The sequence below is a fragment of the Phaenicophaeus curvirostris genome, chromosome 9 (assembly GCF_032191515.1).
Source record: "Phaenicophaeus curvirostris isolate KB17595 chromosome 9, BPBGC_Pcur_1.0, whole genome shotgun sequence".
Lineage (NCBI taxonomy): Eukaryota > Metazoa > Chordata > Aves > Cuculiformes > Cuculidae > Phaenicophaeus > Phaenicophaeus curvirostris.
The window spans coordinates 19,765,778-19,784,758 of NC_091400.1; the positions used below are offsets into that span (position 1 = coordinate 19,765,778).

Below are 18,981 nucleotides of genomic sequence, written 5' to 3' on the forward strand. Positions count from 1 at the left end.
GTCACAGTCTTTCTCCCTCCCTTTCTCTCTCCTGCTTTGCATACATCCTGCAGTGGCAGACATACACATATGACCTTGCATACTCCTGAGCCATCCAGCTACCTCTCTTTTCTGAATGGGGCTGACTGGTGTTTTCTCTGGGAACATAAATATGAAATGGGAATAGAGACGTGATCAGAAAGCAGTATTTTACGAGTTTTCCATTACCCCAAGGTGAAGCCAACTGGTTTTGTTATTTCCAAACCATCGATGCTGGCTCCCAAAAGGCTGCGAGCAGCCTGTGTTCACCACTTTGCTGGTTCATAGTGTGCTGATTTTGGCCCACTGGAATTTGCCCAGGCACCTGTTGGCTGGAGATAGGCTCCAATGGGGTGAGATAAGGCCTTGGCAAGGGACCAGGAGCTATTCTGGACACCTTGTGCATTGCTCACTCATCCCACTTAATCACAGCTAGGGTATGGGGCAAGCACATCAGAGAGCACCGCACTTACCCTGAAGCCAAGGGGAAGAACCTACATGCTCAGGCTTTCCTTCTCTCAGTACTGCCCATCTCTGCCTCCGCTTTCCAGTGCCAGCCACCAGCGTTGGCTTTCCCTGCTGCTCACATCACTCTGTCTGTAATGGCTGTAAAAATCCCATCTCCCAGTCCCCTTCACAAGGGCTTCATTTCCTGGGGGTGACTTCTGTTTTGGCAGCATTGTGGACTAGCAGGGACCTCACACAATTTTGCTGCCTTCATTGTCACATGATTCATTTACAGCCCGGGTCTCCTCCAGCATGCACTGAGGCACCAGGTTAGTGTTAGCCCAGTTAGAACCGGGGATGTTACTTGGACCTTTTCTGTGTCGAATTGCAGCCTGGTCTCCAGTATTCTGCTGGATTAGAGGCTTTGCCAGAGATGCTTTTTCCTGCAAAAAGGGACTCTGTGGAAGTCAGTTCACACCTTATTGGACTGCAATCCTGCTGTAGTAAACACTCAGGTAATCTTGTCTTGGCTCAGTTATTATCCAGTGTGCAGTCAAGCCCATTTAGACTCAAGAGTTGTTCACCCAGAATGCGCTGGAGTCTGTGTTAATTGCTGAGAGACATTGCCCTACAGCATCTGCTTGCTCGGAACCCAAATTGTTCACTGTTTACAGTACAGCCCTCACACTGCAAACACTTCCCTCCAGCCGGAGGGGCAGGGATGTCTGGGGTCAGCTCAGCCACAGGACCAGGCACGCTGGAGGGCAGCACGGAGACACCACAAGACTTTTGGATGTCCACATGTTCACTATGGGGATGTCCTCCTACTACACCTTGCAGTATGGAAAACCCAGAGGCTTCCTGCCTGCCTTTTTTGTGCCAGGTGTGGATAGTTGCTGTGCTGGGTGAAGCTGCCCTGCTGCCTGGGCTATCACAGCACCAGCACTAGGGAGCAGGTTACCTTTTCACACGGATGTTGAGCGTGCCGTTTGAGGAGTCAATGATCTGCATGGCAGTAGCATGGGAGAGGCCAGCGCATGACTTCCCGTTGATGGATACTAGCACATCATTTTCCCACAGACCTCCACGGCACGCTTTGCTTCTCTTTCGGATCTGAAAGAGCAGAAGAGAGAAGATTGGAACAAAAGGAAGACCAGCAGCTGTTTAGTTTAGTTGCTTGTCTCTTGTTGACCTTTCTATTGCCCTGCTCCTGACAGAATAAAATAAGGCCTGAGACAACTCTGCTGCCAGAGTGGAGGACCAGTACTCTTGGGTGAGCCCTGGCTGTGCCTTTATCCCTGTTAATTCTGAAAGTGGCTCTGCTGAGCATAGGCCTGACCTGATGACCAACCCAATTTGAGTCATTCAGTGTAAATGAAAGACTCAAGAGCACCTACATGCTCTTCTCCTCTGGTTTCCTAAGTTGCTTAGGGAGTCTGGTTTTCAGAGAGAGAACAGGAACTCTTTCCAGACCATCCCTGTACATGGCTGTGCATCCTTCTGCATGCCCCTACTGTGCTTCCTTGCTATGAGCTCTGACACTCACAAAAACTTCCTGCAGGCACCATCCCTGGGGAAGCCGATATCAGGAAGAGACGGTGGCTGGGAGGCGCTTCCTGCTGTCAAGCATCCCTGTTCTATTGGTTTTGGCCAATTATTTTTGGACATCTGCACCAAGCATATGGTGTCCTGTTACACAAGTGTAAACTTGGAGTAAATCTTTGGCCTTAACAAGAGCCGTGCAGTATATGCATCGCTGTATCTGAGAATAGAGTCTGCGTCTCTAGTTCCAGGCTAGTTCCTAGATCTGGCCTCACATGGCCATCTTACACCAGGTGCTTCCTCTCCCTGTCCATCATCCATCAGTTAAACTTCTAATTGAAACCCCCAACCCAGCTTAGCCTTTCTGTTAGGTCAGGCAAGCAAACCAAATGCACACTCAGCCCAAACCCAGAGACCTCTCCCATACAGGCAAGCAATGAGAGAGTCTTACAGGACATCTTGGCACCCATAACAGGCTCATTTTGCACATAAAAGAGTAGCTGGCCAAAAACACTAGATCAGGGCAAATTAGGCCCAAGGTGGTAAATACGCTGCATTTGCAGATGCCTCTAGAGTATTTCACAGATCTTGTGGTTAAGTGAAAGAGAAATCAGCGCAGAGCTGTCCCACAGTGATTGAAGCATGGCAGGTGTCAGCCACATTGGCTTGTGTGGAGCAGGAGAGTGCAGCGCTCCTCCCAGGTCAGCCTGGCAGCAAGGCTGAGGGGTGCTGGGGGAAGAGAGTGGAAAGAGGAGGGCTATGCTCCTACTTGCCTGTTCACTGGCTCTTTATTACTCTGTTGCCTCTCCAGCTTGACCCCAAATTTTGCCTACATGCTTAAAATAGGGATTGGCTCATCGCAGCTGCCACATCCATCAGCCTCTGTCATCCTAGTCCTCTCACTCCCTCCTCACTAATATCAGCCTGGAATGAGGCTGTATGGGTCTGTGATAAAACTACTGCCGAAGAAACAGTTTTCTGCTGTTACCTTATAAACGTTGCTTTTTGATACACGCTCAAGGTTTGCCTATGAACTGAGAAGAGAGAGCAGATATGTTTTTCAGTGCTGCCTACCTACCCAGCAGCTAATGCAGAGAGTTAGGAAGTTAGAAAGATGTTAAAAAGAAGCTCTCCTTCTCTTATTCCCCTGAAGGCCAACTGCTGCTCTATAGCCAAGTGCTTGGTGCTCAGCACTGGATGGGAGCACACATGCTGAGTACCTCTCCCAGTTACGGAAGGAGGGCACTAGGGGTTAAGGGCTGTCAGCAGGTGCTCAGAGCATTCCTCACATCCCATTGTACTCCTCCATGCTCACTGAAACTTACTGGATGTGGGCTGGTGACCACCCAGAGCACAGCCAGTAAGGTTCCTGCAATCCTTTGGTCCCACAATACCACAGGACTTTGCAGACAAGTGTTTGGGATTCCCAGGCAGGGAGTGTCAGGCTGTGTCGCAACACAGCCTGCTGCTTCAGGCACCTTTAGATCAGAGCAGTCTGGTGGGTTGCAAGCTGCCCCACACAGGCTGAGCAACGTAAGCAGGCAACGCGGTTCTTTTCTGGGTAGTAAAGATGCTGGCTCTGGCTTGGTCTGTGCTCAGATATTACCCAGGTGGCAGAAACTGATACACTGAAGCAACTATAGTTATCTCAATGCTGCTGTGAGAGTCTGCAAACTAGCTCTACAATCCAGCAAAGGACTTCTCCCTGTCTCCATTCCTCCTTGGGAAAACGGGACCAGGTCTCTTGCAGCGCAGGAAGAGACTTACGGACTCTGAAAATAGCACATAAATGTTCCTGGCTGTCAGTCTCCCGCAGTTCTATAAATTCCTTCTTGAAAACTTAGGAATCTGCTTCATAAGCAGAAGAAAGTAAACTATTCACAGCTTCATTTTAATGACAAACTGCTGCCCTACTGCATTTGTGAGGCAGGAAAGCGAAGGGGTTAAAGGCAGCAGAGGATCGTGCAGGGAGAGAAGGAAGGAAGCACCTCCGTGGGAATGCAAGGACTTATTGCACAACCATGTCAGCAGGGTGCGGTGTGAGGAGGCTGGAGAGCCTCTGGACAGAGATGGCACAAGCCTGCCGGTTTTTGTATGACTGCCAGCGCGGTGCTGCGGGGACCTTCAATGACAGCCCACAGCCTGCAGGTCTCGCTCGCAGCCCAGGCAGCACTGAGCCCTTGAGGCCCCAGGCTGTCCACCCTGAAGGTCAGGCTGCCCTCAGGCTCACTTATAGAGTAAAGAGGCAAACTTATATAGAGTTTGATTCCTCAAAACACCGCTTGCTCCTCATGTCCAGAAGATGCCCTGTCCTGGCCACCCATCGAGCCACATGGAGAGTCACCAACTGGGAGCTCCTGCTCGGGGCTGCAGACGGGTTGTTAGGGGTCACCCAGCAGCTGTTCTGAAGAGATGGGAAAAGATGGGAAAAGCAGCATTTCAAAGCAATACCCTCCCTGCTTCCCGTAGCAGATCCCTGGAGAGCATTCCTGTGCGTGAGAGGCCGCATGGAGGGACCCTGACCAGTGGCCAGGGGCTGCCCCAGGCTTGGCCCTGGGGGATTGTGCTGCCCGACCTCCCAGCCCACCCTGCGGGGCTGACCTCTCCTTTTGAGGGGAGCCCCACAAATACTCTGCGCCTCTCGTAGCACACTGCCTTTTACAATTACAGTCTGTGTCTTGGTGGACACGCTCCCCATGGCACACCTTGGCTCACACAGAGGAATGTCCTGTTTAGATTTTGGCTGGGTTTAGGGAATCCCAGTTTCAGGACCTTACGGATCTGTGTTACTGGAAATGCAAATCCATGTGGAAAATGGGACTATAAAGCAATGAAATACATTTACTGAGAAGATTGTCCATCTCGCTGCCCTCTCAGCAGGACTTCTGCTGTCACAAATGAGCTTTTGTCAGAGAGGTTTGAGGGTTTCAGCTCCTAGATACCTGTGCATGGTTTTTTTGATTACTTTGTCCTTGTCCTCTCATTGGTCATATTGAGTCTGATAGGAGAGAAAGGATAGAAGCAGCTGAAGGGAAGAAGGAAAAGGGTGAAGGCAACAAATGAGGAGGAAAGGAAGAAGAAAAGATGCTGAAGGGAAGGTGAGTGCTAGCAGAGGCCAGGAAAGCCAGGGCTAGGGTCACGCTTTAACAGAAATTTCCTTGCACAGCCCTGGGAGACAAAAGGACACGCTGGTTATCGGACATGTCTCAGGGGAATTCAGCCTGGCTTTAGGGAACAGAATGCAAAAGAGGAGGGGGTCAGATGCAACTTGGCAGCATCTGTCCTTCAGTAGGAGATATATTTAGATAGTGGTATGTAGGGGCTGAACACAGGCTGAGATGCTAAGAATAGAGTAATCCTGATAGTAACTCAGTGGTTTCGCATCTTGCCTGAGTACGGCCCAGGGAACACATCTTGAAACTTTGCAGCCACACTCCATGCTGGCCAGCACCACTTCTTCATAAGAACGGAAATATGCTGTGTGCAAGCAGAAGTGGCTTGCGGTGCCTTTCAGGAATAAGCTGTAATAGGTTCATGCCATCTTCCCTCGTGTCCCCAAGGCAGTTACAGGGACAGGCATTGAGCTGGGACAGAAGTGAGAGAGCCTTGAACATAAGGCAGAATCATCCAGAGACATGGCTTCAGTCCTCCAGATCAGCAGTACATGTTGGTACTGTGCTCTAATGGGTGGTGAGGGTATGCAAGCACCAAATAAAACCCCACTCAGAACAGAGGACTCTTTCCAGCTGCTACCTATTGTTAACAGCAGCAATCAAGTGTAATATGCCTTAACAGTGTTTATGTACACTGAATACACCAGGAATAGATGTAACTTGTGTGGTTTCACCAAAACTGCCAACAGCCATCTGCCAAGAGATTCTTCCAGGATGCCTGCTGGCTAATGGGAAAATAGGACGGAAAGACAAAGCTGCCCAGACTCTTCTCCTCTGCAAGGAGGAGAGGGAAAGCTTTCCTAGCAGTGTCTTTCAAACGGAAGCCTTAGACAACTTGTGGAAGCGAAAAAGCATGAGGCAGCACAGCTGTGGTCACACAGCAGAGGAGAAACCATTCCGGACAGTGATGTGTGACAGACCAGGAGCCGACATCACACTTTGTCACAGGCATGATTGCTTTGTGTCCTCTGGAGGGAAGGTAGGAAGCAAAAAAAAAAAGAATAAACACAGAGTGAAGTGGCTGGGGTGTGAGAAAGGAATAGTTTAACAAATGGTTAAAGATTACCGGAGAGTAAACACAGAGTATAAATCAAGATTCTATTAGAGGGAATGGCACAACCACTGATCCAGTCCATCCACAGTCTGGTCTCCATACTTGTTTCGGGAGGGAGCTCCTGTGTGAGGCCAATTCCCTTGCAAGTAGCTCCAAGCCCTGGTGATGCACAAGGAATTGTGAACCAGATCATTAGCTGATAACAATCAGCAATGGTGATTTGCGGCTGTGATAATATGGTTTTCAGCTTAGGCCACCTTCTTACCATTGTTCCAGAGGTCCTATCCCCCATCTCTGCCAGGAAGGAAGGGCAGAACTCCCCTTCCAAGCCCTGCACCTTGCACACTACTGTCCCAGCACTGTGCAGAGCTTGTAGCTTCTCAGCCAGACAGCAGCCCCAAAGCCCCCCATGTTCTCCTGGCATGTGGTGACTGCTGGGCCCAGCTGCTCCCTGGAAAGTTCCACCGGCTGCACAGCCCGCACTCCTTTGCTGGCAGCCAAGGGTGGCACCTGCCTAGGTGCCGACAGGCCATAAAACATGTCCAGGAGCCCTCCCAAAGCTGCTTGAGGCTCCCCTTCCACAGCACTGGCAGTCATATTCGGCTCTCCAAAACCAGCACCAGCAAGTGCTGTGGTCTGGGCTGCCAAGCAGTGCTTTTTAGGTGTGACAGTAAACATCTGTGGAAACAGATGAAGAACAGCCTGCCTGCTGAAAGCAGGAGAGGAAGGGAAAGTGCTTGCTGATCTGGAAGCCATCAGACCTATTTGGGTTAGAGCTGGCACCTCCAGTGGGAACAATGTCACACAAGCAAAAGTGAGCAGGACAGAGCAGCCAGGCCATGGGTCACAGTGACCAGTGGCACGGCACATGGGCAGCAAGGGCATCTGGCAAAGGAGACAGTCAGACAGTGAACTATCAGAAGAGAAACACGCAGGAGAAAGTGGGGATATGTGAGAAAGAGACAAAAAGGAGATTATACTGGACTGCTCTTAAACTACAAAACAATTCTTGGTTTAGAAGCTATACAACCCTGTGTCACTGCTTCCCCAAACAATGCAATCCCTTGCTGCAGAGTATTTGTACAGAACAGGGAACTGAGAGGAGCATCTGGAGATACCAGGGCCAGTCCCCTGTTGAGTCAGATGCCATAGTGTTTCCTTCAGCCCTTAAACTGATAGCAAAAGGTTTTCTGTTCTTTTTCTAGATCATTGCTGACCTCCCTGGTTAGTTGTTTTGAGCACGTTTGATTGGTGACATGCTGTCCTATATTAGAGCAGTGCTGCTGGTACTTGCCCAACATCTATTTCTGGACAGTAATCTATCTTTCAGCCTTTTGCTGGGTGAAAGAGCCTTTTCTCCTCCTCCCCTTTTCTGTAGCTGCTCTATGTTAAATTCATTTTTCTTGGAAGTGGCTGGCTCCACAGGTGTGATGGTATTTCAAGTGACTTCCCACTTGCGCATTACACAGCAACATCAGTGCATTTGGGCACTGGAACAAGCTGCCCAGGGAGGTGGTTGAGTCACCATCCCTGGAGGTATTTAGAAGACAGGTAGACGAGGTGCTTAGGGACATTGTTTAGGGGCAGATAGGAATGGTTGGACTAAATGATCCAAGAGGTCTTTTCCAACCTGGTGATTCTATGATTCTATCTCAGTTCGATATCACTACTGGAGGCTATATTTTTCATGTTTGCCTTTGTTTCAGAAATGCATCATTTTGCTGGTTCACTACACTCATGTGATGCACTAATACGCTCAGGTCTTTCTCCTCTACTATGTGTAGCAGCTGGAAAACCTCCAGTTTCCACTGGAAACTGGACTATGCTAGAGGTACAAGTGTCTTCCTTGCTTTGTATAGTAAACATCTGTTTTTTCCTCTCATGGAATAAATTGTGTTTTGCAGCAATATCCCTAACAGCAGCTCTGCGTGCACTTGCACAGTCTTAAAGCTGCCCTGTTCATCTTCATAAAAATTATTTCCCTGCTATAGTTCCATGTTATGTTTCCGCTTTGGTTGATGATGGGCTTCATCCTTATGTCCTGTCTCATGACTTTTCTCAGAGGAGCTGTTTTACATTTTGTATAGTTTCAAATGCATTTGATGCACATATCCCTGCTGCAAATAACTCGTCCAGGAACCCAGCAACCTGATGGTATTCTTTCTTACTCCCTTTTCAGAATGGGGGAGCCTTCTCATCATTCATAGCTTCTCCTTGCACGGAATGCTGCACATGTCAGGACCATACACTTTTCCCTCAGCCTTTCTAAAATAAAAATCTGTCCATCTGCAGATCCTTTCTGTTTCTTGCTTTTATGCTTTTTTTCTTTATTTCCTGATGACTGTTTCTGGCCAAAGATTAGTTGTGTTGTGGTGCCCTGTGCACCAGAGCTACCAAGCTATACAAATCAGTTTTATTTTGGTAAGGATAGTATAAAATCCCACTATACTTTATCTGCTTTGCTGAGTAAGGCTTAAAAGATTAATTAGGAATCACAATGAGCCCAATATGAATGCACAGTAGTTTGGCTGATCTCACTTAAAAGGATGTTGCTGTATCTAAGAACAAAATGGAGATTTCCCCTTCCTTTCTAGGCTTTTTACTCTTTATTTTCTCCTCTATTTGTTTCTCTAGTTCTCCATATTCCAATCCTTTCTAATTTCTGCAGAATTATTCATGTTCTCTGTTGATGTTTGATCCTGCTGTGTTTCTGCCTGCTAAGCATATCAATGTAGGTTTTCTCAGCTTACTCTTTACTGAGTTGATATTTCAATAAAACCCTCATTTAAAAATCATCTATTCTTTCTCACTGAGGGCTCCCCAGACACTAATAAATTTTCTTTTGTTTCTTCTTTTGTCTCACACTCCACTCTTACAGTACCTGTTTTTGTGGGACTCAGTTGTTATGGTATCCTCTGTGTATATTCATCAGTACAGTATCCTTCATACACACACAATATTTTTAGCCCCCAGACACTGCAAATGATTGTTTGGGTGGAACAAAATAGTCAGTATGTACTCTTGTAGGCAAGTATAAGATGAAAGGAATAGACATTTGCAGTTACAGACCTGGAACCAATCAGTTGGCATTAGTACTAGTATTTCAGTCTCACTTATGTTACTTAAACGTGATTTTTTCCTCAATACCCACTGAGCACTACTGAAGAACCAATGTGTGTTTCCCTGATCCTGAGGCAGGCAGAGCTGGTTCAGCTCCATGAGGTTACTAAAACTCAAAGCTAGTTACGTATGATCCGAGAGACTGTCCACATGGTATAGAATTCCACCATCTTGCTGTAGGCCCCAAACCCATAACCCACAGGACTCGGATGGCACAGAAGCTCTGTGGCAGCTGGATCCAGCGTGTGAAGATCCAGTTGCTTTTCTACTGTGTTGTGTTGCCTGGACTGAGGTTTAGAGTTGACCTTTGCTTGGTCAAATGGTTTAAACTACAGCTATGCATCTTTTCAGCCTATAGAAAAATGGGTTCACACCCCATTTCCAACACATTCATTTGCTTTATTTAGTTGCAGCCAGTTGGATACTTTCCACTAGAAGGGATGGTTTAAAACACATATGCTCACTGTATGTTCTGAATTAGCTGCCACTTGAAAAAAGAGAGTAACTTAAGCCATCATTGTGAACAGCCTGTGACACACCAGTGTGTTTGAGGAGGACAGAGAACAATGCTGAAAATATTCTAATGTCATTAAATACCATCAAAAAGGGAAGGAAAAAAAAAAAAAGAAAGCATACAGCAGACCTGAAGAACTATCAGGAAAAATAAAAAAAACCCCAAGAACAGGAATTAGTGATTGATTTTATCATAATCTCCACATAAAGAAACAATAAAAAGAAGATTATGATGTAAACTTTAGAAAGGAGGAAGGCAGGAAGACCTGTGACTGTATAATTTGATCATGTAAGAAGACAATTTGTGCTGAGCTTTTTAGTAGAACGAGAACGACTCAAAGAGGAAATCCTACTTTGTGCGATATTCAGTCTCTGGAATGCCTGGCTGCTTGATGTTTCCAAATCTTCATTAATAAACCACACAGGATTCAGTCAGACAAGTAAAGCATTTGGTGTTCACAAATATCTGCTTATGTGCAGGGTAAAACACGAGGACTATCAATTCTTATGGACTTCACAGGGCATGCTGATAATGAACCGGGATGAAAAAAATTTCCCTCTGCATTGCGTTGCCAGCAAATAAGATGCATTGGTCAAGTTTACAGGTTCCTCTGAAACACTGGCAGGAAACACAAAGGGAACAGAAAGCAGGAGATGGAGTGACCATTAACCTAGTCCAGTCCAGCAATTCCAGCATCTCTACATAACTACAATGTACATCATTTCTAGATAATATATTTATTATACTTGATTCTTCCCCACTTACTAGGCACAAATTAGCTTGTTATTAGTCTTTTTCATCCAGAAAGGTATATAGGAACAATTTGACTCAGCATCCAAGGGGAGGGATCTTTCCTTAGGGTTACTACTACAACTTTTCTAGCCTAGAAGTTGAACTGGCATAAAATGACAGCACTGCATTCCCCTGAGACACTAAATGCATTCTCTCGGGTATCTCCTGGCACCTATTGAAAATTCATGCCTGTAATTCCTATCACATTTTCTCCAGTTTCATCCATGTTCCTGTTCTGTCCTTCCTCGTTCTGTCCAAATAAGTTTTGCTGTAAGGACCAAAGTGCTAGAATTGCTGTTCTGCTATGCCAAAGCTTTCATGGTCTCATATGAACAGTTCTCTTTCTCCCAGCAAGTCTTTTCTTTGACAGCAATCAGCTTACTAACCCTTCCTCCCCACCCCCCAATACATTCTTCACTACACCAAAGAACATCGTGTTGTTATCTGAGCTCACCTTTGCCAGGCAGGCTCCATCTCAATGCCACCTCCCTCTGGCCATCTCCTAGTGCTGCCCAATGGCACAGACCTCCTGGATGGAGGCTGAACAGAGTCAGCTGCTCATCCGCATGAGTCTCAGCTCTAACAAACCAACAGAGAAACAGACAATGCTGCCCTGTTTCTCTGTGCTGTATTCTGCAGCCACAGTCCCTGGTCAGGCAGCTTTAGCAATGGGACTATTCCCCTCTTTGGCTCCTAAAATACCCAAACGGACAGTGCTAATAATGTTAGAGGTTGGAAGATGCTGTGCAGGCAGCATTTTTGCCCAGACTTCATCCTGTGGGTGTCAACAGCAGAAGCCTAACTGCAGAAGAATGAAGAGTTCGTCTTTCAATTCAGAGAACTAAAACTGAGATTCAAACTTCTATGCTGCATAGCGAGAGGAGGACAGTTTGGTTACTCCATGACTCCTGGGGGTTTATTCTCTTCTAAGCAGTTTACATTCAAGTATGAATTTGCTGGGTTCCTGGGATGGATCCGTAAATCCTTTCTTTGGAGGATGTTGCCCATAAGACAGCAGGTATGCATGGTCACCTGGATACTATTAAAGTTTGGACAATAATAGCCCAAAATTATAATTATGATAGCAAATTCCTGCTTGAAGAATGATGCATACTTCGAGCCTCAAATGGCTTTGAGCCTCACTTATATTATATGCAACATCCAAGTATTGTAAAATATATATATGTTTGCATTGCTAGATTTAAAGTCTGACACCCAGCTCTGGATGAAAGCTACTTCTAGTTAATACCTATCTGGAAGTGCCACTAATCCTTCAGCAATATTCCATTCACCTTAGGGTGCAACTTAGGCTGGGTAATGGCTAGTTCTCGCTGTTGTTCAGTCCTGACAAATCTTGATCAGACACTCAGTATCCCCTCCCTCTTCAGTCCCTGATTCTTGTCTATTGGGGGAAAAAAGCAGTGTCAAAATAACCTAGACCCTACAGAGTTTATGTGGCCATTGAAAATCCCATTTTCAAAATCACTGATGCCAGATTCCTGTTTCAAGAATATTGATTCTTTCTCTTCAGTACCTGATGCTCTATGAGCATGCACATACGTTGTTTTCCTGGAAAAAAATCATCTTTCTCTATGTAACAAACACCCACTTCATAGCCAAGCCATGGAATTCCAAAACATTTGGCAGAGGCTACAGGCAACCCCTCCTTAGCCTGGGATGAGCCAAATGACACAGAACATAGCATTTTTAAACTCTCTGTCAGAGGCATGATCTGCTTAAGGTAACAGAAGGAGCTGGGCATAGCATGTGTTCACTTCTGCTGCTGGGTGCCTTCCAGAGAGACATCCCAAGATCTCATTGTATCAAGGCTAATGCAGCTGTTATCAGCTTAATAAAGAAAGAAGGGGTTTTTTTCGCCTAATTTTAAGCTACTCAGTAGTTTATATGAAAGGAGAACAGGAACAGCTGTTTATCAAAAGTAGTGCAACTCAAGGTTCAAGTTTATTTCCTTTTTATTATTTCATCTCCCATCTAAACAACTGCTGTTCTTTAACTCTTGAAATGTAACCAATATTTGCTGCTTAGAGCATCAAAACTATTCACTTTAGACAGTATTGAGACAGTGTCACTGATGGAAAAGACCCTAAGAAGCATACGTCTGTTCTGAAAGCTGGAACATAGTAATGAATTGTTGGGGACAGTTGAACCGAATTACAAATATGGCTCCTGTTGCTTTGATTTAAATGATTTTTTCTTTAGTTCAATGTCTTACACAAGTACTGAAGCTTCCATATTGGAGCCCTTTTTCTTGCACCGTCGCTATGGTTTTGTCTCTGCTGACAACTGGGGAGAGCTGTACAGATTATGAAGTGTTTGAGCTGTACAGACCTCTGCTGAAGCAGCTCCTCACCTGACACTTGTCTCTACTTCAAGAGCATCTGTTTCAGGACCTGTATGATCCCATGCCCACACCGTGCTCGACCATTCCACCCAAGATCTGCTGCCACAGTACGGAGTTCCCACATTCCTCAACTGTAGTGAAAGACGACCGACTCAGCAGAGATACCCAAATTCAGTAGAACCACTCTGCCCTCACAGTTCACGCTTCAAGGTCCTACCTTTGACACTTGGAGGGGTCTTTTCTGCTCTGCCCCCCCTTGCAGCCTGAAGCCCCATGGGGCACCTCCAGACAGAGTGATGAGCATTTCTTCTTCAGCTCCCATTACTTCTGTGCTCTGGATATTTTGTCTTCCCAACTTCAAAGCAAGCTCCAGTTCTTAACAGACGGTATCTTCTACTCCCATCTTCACAATTCTCACTGTGACTCTCCAGTCCCCTAGAAGGCCCTTTGCTCAGTTTCTCCTCCAAGTTCACACACACACAGGAGGAGAGCTGAGACTGTCAAGCCCAGCCTTCCCTGCTCTTCTGGACTCTCAGCTGCTGCTCTGCCTATGATTAGACATTGGATTCTGCTCTTGGTAAGGGGCCAGAGTTGTCCTACACACGTGTCATGTCAATCTCACCCTCTGTGCCCCCCCCAGACACCAGGGATCTCTCACCGGAGCGCAGCCAAAAATAGCGCACCTCCTGTCTCTCCAGAGCTTTGTCTGACTCTCTGAAAGTTGGAAGCATTTCAGTAAAAAATTTATTTCCACTTCACATTCCAAATGCAAATCCTAGAGCCACCCAGCACTCAGGACTCATTAGTATGTGTTTCAGGCAAGGACATGACATGGGCACAAACTTGTACAGAATCAGGTGATTGCATCTCACCCTCAGAAACAGAACAAAAGCAGCTTGCAAGCGATGTGCTTTCCACCTGTGTCTCCTCTGTGCAGTGAGTGTTACCACACAGCAGGACTGTCTGCCTACCCCCTAAATCAGTCAGACATTAGATGTAATGTGCTGCCTCTGCAGCTTGCAGCTCCCCAACATCCACTACAGCCAGTCCTAACGTTAGACGCTGGGACCAGAATAGCCAGGATTAGTGACACAGATGGGAGTCAAACAGTTCTCTGCAGGACATTGCACGCAGACTCCTCAATGCCAAGAGAACAGCTTTGTACCTGGGCCCTTCGCTGTCTTCTCTTGAGAAGCATGGCAGACAAGATGTGCTGGCTATCCCAAGACACCATGATCTCTGGGAGTTATAGGAGAAACAAATCCATGTTCTCCCTTTTGCTACAGGGCTTAAAATGTGATCTTCTGTTCAGATCCTGAGGATAAAACTATCTGTTCCTGATTTTGCATGTGCTCAGCTCTCAGTGCCTGACAAGTGCCTCTGTGAAACCCCTGCACTGGGACACTGGGAGGGCGCAGCACTGTGGCGGCACTGATGCCCCCAAGGCCGCAGTGTCACACTCCTCACCTGGAGACCCCTGCATCCCCGCTGCAGTCGGTGTGGGGCTGGCCCTGGCACTGCAGGGTAGCCCTGGCCGAGCCGCTCCTGTGGGTCTGGGGCAGCCGGAGAAACGGATTCTTCATGGGGTTCAACAAGGCCAAGTGCAAGGTCCTGCACCTGGGTCGGGGCAGGCTTGATTGATACGGGCTTGGGGACGACATGATGGAGAGCAGCTAGAGGAGAAAGGTCTGGAGGTGCTGGTGGATGAGAAGCTCCATGTGAGCCAGTGACATACGCTGGCAGCTCAGAAAGCCACCTGTGTCCTGGGCTGCAACCTGTGGGACCAGCAGGGCGAGGGGGGGATGCTGCCCCTCTGCTCTGCTCTGGTGAGACCCCACCTGCAGTCCTGTCCAGTTCTGGAGTCCCCAGTCTAAGGACATGGAACTGTTGGAATGGGGCCAGAGGAGCCTACGGAGACGATCCAAGGGCTGGAGATGAGGGCAGGCTGAGAGAGTTGTGGTTGTTCAGCCTGGAGAAGGCTCCAGGGAGACCCTAGAGCAGCTTCCAGTACTGGAAGGGCTGCAGGAAAGCTGGGGAGGGGCTCCTGATGAGGGAGGGCAGGGACAGGACGAGGGGGAACGTTTTTCAGCTGAAAGAGGGGAGACTGAGATGGGGTCTCAGGAAGAAACGTTTTCCTGTGAGGGTGGTGCGGCCCCGGCCCAGGCTGCCCCCTCCCCGCGGGTGCTCCAGGCCGCGTCTGACGGTGCCGGCGGCCCTGCCCGTGCCGGGGCCGGGACTGGCCGCGCCTCCGGCCCCCTCCCCGCGCGCTCCGGGCCGGGTCCCCCCGCCCCCGCGGTGACGTCACGGGCGGGGCGCGCGGCGCGTGCGCCACATCCGGGTCCCGGCGCGCGGCGCGGACGTGGCAGGCGGCGGCGGCGCTTCCGGGGGCGGCGGCGCCGGGCGGCGAGGTGAGCGCGGGGCCGGGAGCGGGGCCGCCGGGAGCGGGACTGAGGCGTCGCCGGGAACCGCGGGCCCCGCCGCGCTCGGCTCTCGCAGGGCCCGGCTCCTTCCGGGAGCGCGTCGAGGAGGCCCGGCCCGGCGGCAGCGGCTGCCCTGCGGGAGCCTTGGCGTCCCGAGGCTGAGGGCCCGGCCGCCGCTCCCTCCGGAAGGCCGCGCGGCTCTTTCCGCCCGGATGGCGGAACCTCCTCTGCGCCGTCCCGAGCACCCGGAATCCGCCGATCCTGCCCCCGGTCCGGGGTTCCGCCCGCCCGAGGCTTGTCCCGTGCGGACACTCGGTGACCGAGCGCGGCGGGGAATCCCAGCGCTTGTCTGCCCGTTTGGGGAGGGAGGGAGTGGAGACGACGTGAGCAGGATACAAGTGTGGCCTTGGAAAGGGGGTCGTGCGGAGCGGGCTGCGGCTTTCGAGGAGGGGGTGCTTTAAACCGGTTCGGTGTGTGTCTGTGGAGTTCGCTTTCTCGCCTCCCGAGCACTGTTCTCTGGAGTAGAATGAAGGTTGCTTTCGTTTCTCTTTATTCATGGGATGTAATTGTGTATTTTCCTGTATATTTGTGGTGCTGGAACTCTGAAATCTTTCTCTGAGAGGCTTTGCCGTCCAGGCAGGGCCGCTTTGCCATGGCTGAAGCTCTGTTCAGGCTTCCTGGCTGAAGGCAGTGGTTGCTGAGACATAGGCGAGGTGCTCGCCACATCAGGAGTTACCCACCAAAGTTAGAATCGTAGAATAGTTAGGGTTGGAAGGGACCTTAAAGATCATGTGGTTCCAACCCCCCTGCTATGGGGAGGGACGTTCTACAAGATCAGGCTGCCCAAGGCCCCATCCATAATTTCCCTTGGCAACCTGTTCCAGTGCCTCCCCACTCTCATGCTGAAGAGATTCCTCCTTACATCAAACCTAAATCTACTCCTTTCCAGTTTATACCTGCTCCCCCTCATCCTATCACCAAAGACTTTACGAATAGTCCCTCTCCAGCTTTTCTGTAGGCCCCCCTCAGGTACTGGAAGGTCACTATAAGATCTCCCCAGAGCCTTCTCTTCTCCAGGCTGAACAACCCCAACTCTCTCAGCCTGTTCTCATATGGGAGGTGCTCTAGCCCTCAGATCATCTTTGTAGCCTCCTCTGGACCTGTTCCAACAGTTCCATATCCTTCTTATGTTGAAGATTTCAGAACTGGACCCAGTACTCCAGATGAGGCCTCACAAGAGTAGAGCAGAGGGCCAGAATCACCTCCCTTGACCTGCTGGCCACACTTCTTTTGATGCGGCCCAGGATACAGTTGGCCTTCTGGGCCGCAAGTGCACATTGCTGGCTCATGTCAAGCTTCTCAGTTAACACCTGTACAGTTGTGGTAATTGCACAGGGGTTCGGTTTGGTGCTCAGTGTGGGGGTTTAGGTGTTAATGTGATAGTTCCACAGAAACATTTCTGAGTCCTATGTCACGGGGTTCCTTCACCAACTTTACCAAATACTTGGGGCAGGGGTTGTTAGAGGGAGAGAAGTCGCCACCTGACACACAATGTTGTCTTGCTGTTGTTTACTAGCATTGTAGAATCACACTACTAGAATGGGAGGTGACTCGTAGCTGATTATTGTCCTGGAGTTTTTCCTGTTTATTGATGTGTTGTCCTGAACAGGTTTAGGGAACCTTGCAGTTATCATTGTTTGATTTCTTTCCTCTGTTTTCATAGAGTAAGTGTTTTGATTCTGGGATGGATGGGTAGATGGGTAGAAATATGTGTGGCCTAAAGCTCCAGAGCAGTTCCTTTCAGAGGAGGCTTGGCTTGCATCACTTATAGACACTGTCTGTGGAAGTGTAAGCATTTCTATCCATTCTTGTGTGGAAAAGGCCTTTGCTTTTGAAACTACCTTTTTCTGCTTGCAGCTGTGCCACTCAGGATTCCTAATTGCAGTAGACTGACTGTGAAGTTGACATTGATATAAGGAATATTTCTTCTTATTGTGCTGGGGCTTGTGCTCTGGGTTCTAACTTCATGGCTGAAAGCTGGGTTATGGCTGTGAACAGATGTCTAAAGGATTATTTCCTTAATGAGTCGTTCAAAGCTTGTACCTCTGAGTGTTTTCTCCTGCTATGGTAAGGACTACAGTTTCTTCCTGTAACACTCATTATCAGGAGGGTCAAAAATCCGAGAGAGAATTGATGGTTGGCTAGGAAAGGTCAAGGTACAAAGAGTGACTAAAAGCGATCAGCAACAAGGTCTCCACTGGAGAGAGAAGGTGGGTTTTTCTGTTCTTCAGATTTGGAAAGCTTTATTAGTGTTGAATTGTGGAGATAGAGTTTTTTTCTTGTATGTTCAGCAAGATTCACTGTTAACGTTGGAAGCACTAACAGACAACATAAACCAGGCAATATGCCTTAGGGAAAGCTAATTCTGACCTTTTTTGTTGCTTGCAGTTGATGGGAATTGCTTAACACATATGCTTAGAGGAAGTCAGAGCACAGAAACTTTGGATGAAAAATGATCAGTGTTACAATGTACGTGAAGAAAACTTGTCTAGCATTATAACTTATTTTTAGTCTTATTATTTGTATTCCTGTTCATCCATTCTTCCTCCTGGCCTTTTGCCTAGACGTTAGACTACTCTTGTAACTTTTCCTACCCAGTTGTACTTGTGCAAAGCTCACAGAAATGAGTCAGCTGGCTTCACGTGTCTTAACATACACGTGGAGGCAGCTAAGGAGGAGAGAAATCTCTCACTATTGTTATGTTGACATCATGTTTTCCATGACTTTTGCCTCCACAGAGTTGCTCTTCAGAAGCAATACCCATAAATGAGCAGCTTTGGAATCCTTTTTTTTAGAGCTTTCTTACAGAGACAGAGGTGTAAATCAGTTCCACTAGGAGACTTCAATCACATTTTGTAGTCTTTAGTGACTTAAGTAAAAATCTGGTGGTGGCAGAGGTTGGAAACAGTAGTAGGTTTAAGGTTAGGCCAAGACTTAAGCTCTTTTTGTGTGCCGTTTTTAACCACCTTCACTCACCTGCCACTTGTATGTTTCATTGGACCTTGCCCAATGAACAAAGCGGGGTGTGATGTGACTCTTCTTTAGAAGAACACAGAAGTGATCGCATCTGAGATGCGAACCGTGATTTTTCTGTTCTGAAGCCTGAAAGGCCTCTTCAAAACAACCCAGGAAAGACTAGGCTACAGAAATCTGCTCCAGTAGCTGTTGTGTCAAGAGGTTCTAGCAGCTAACCCATCCTTACTTCTCCTGAAAGTTGTCGTGGTCAGGGCAATCCACGACACGTAGATGTTATGGGCAAAAGGACCATCTTTATTGATTTTACAAGACTTTTTATACCCCTTCCCGAGCTGCGTGTTCATGCACGATTGGTTTAGCTAAAAAACGACAGTTCATAATTGGATGACTCCTTCTCAGTTGTAACTTCATAATTGGGTGATTCCACCTGTGGCCTGGCAGCTTCCTAATCTTCTTCACTCGGCTCTTCTTGGGGCCTTCCAGCTTCTCCAAGGATACACGGG

At 48.1% G+C, this 18,981-nt stretch overlaps 1 protein-coding gene across 1 annotated transcript in view; it reads right to left on the bottom strand.

The window, feature by feature from the left end:
- The window catches only part of SYNPO2L (synaptopodin 2 like), a 33,911-nt gene extending 20,346 nt beyond the window's left edge, over nucleotides 1-13,565 (bottom strand). Inside the window, exons 1-2 of the mRNA XM_069863181.1 lie at nucleotides 13,240-13,565; nucleotides 1,427-1,578 (exon numbers count right to left, since the gene is read on the bottom strand). Of these exons, the coding sequence (XP_069719282.1) occupies nucleotides 1,427-1,578; nucleotides 13,240-13,344 (257 nt within the window). The 5' untranslated portion in view covers nucleotides 13,345-13,565. The remainder of the gene's footprint in view (nucleotides 1-1,426; nucleotides 1,579-13,239) is intronic.
- Nucleotides 13,566-18,981: the final 5,416 nt, after the last annotated feature.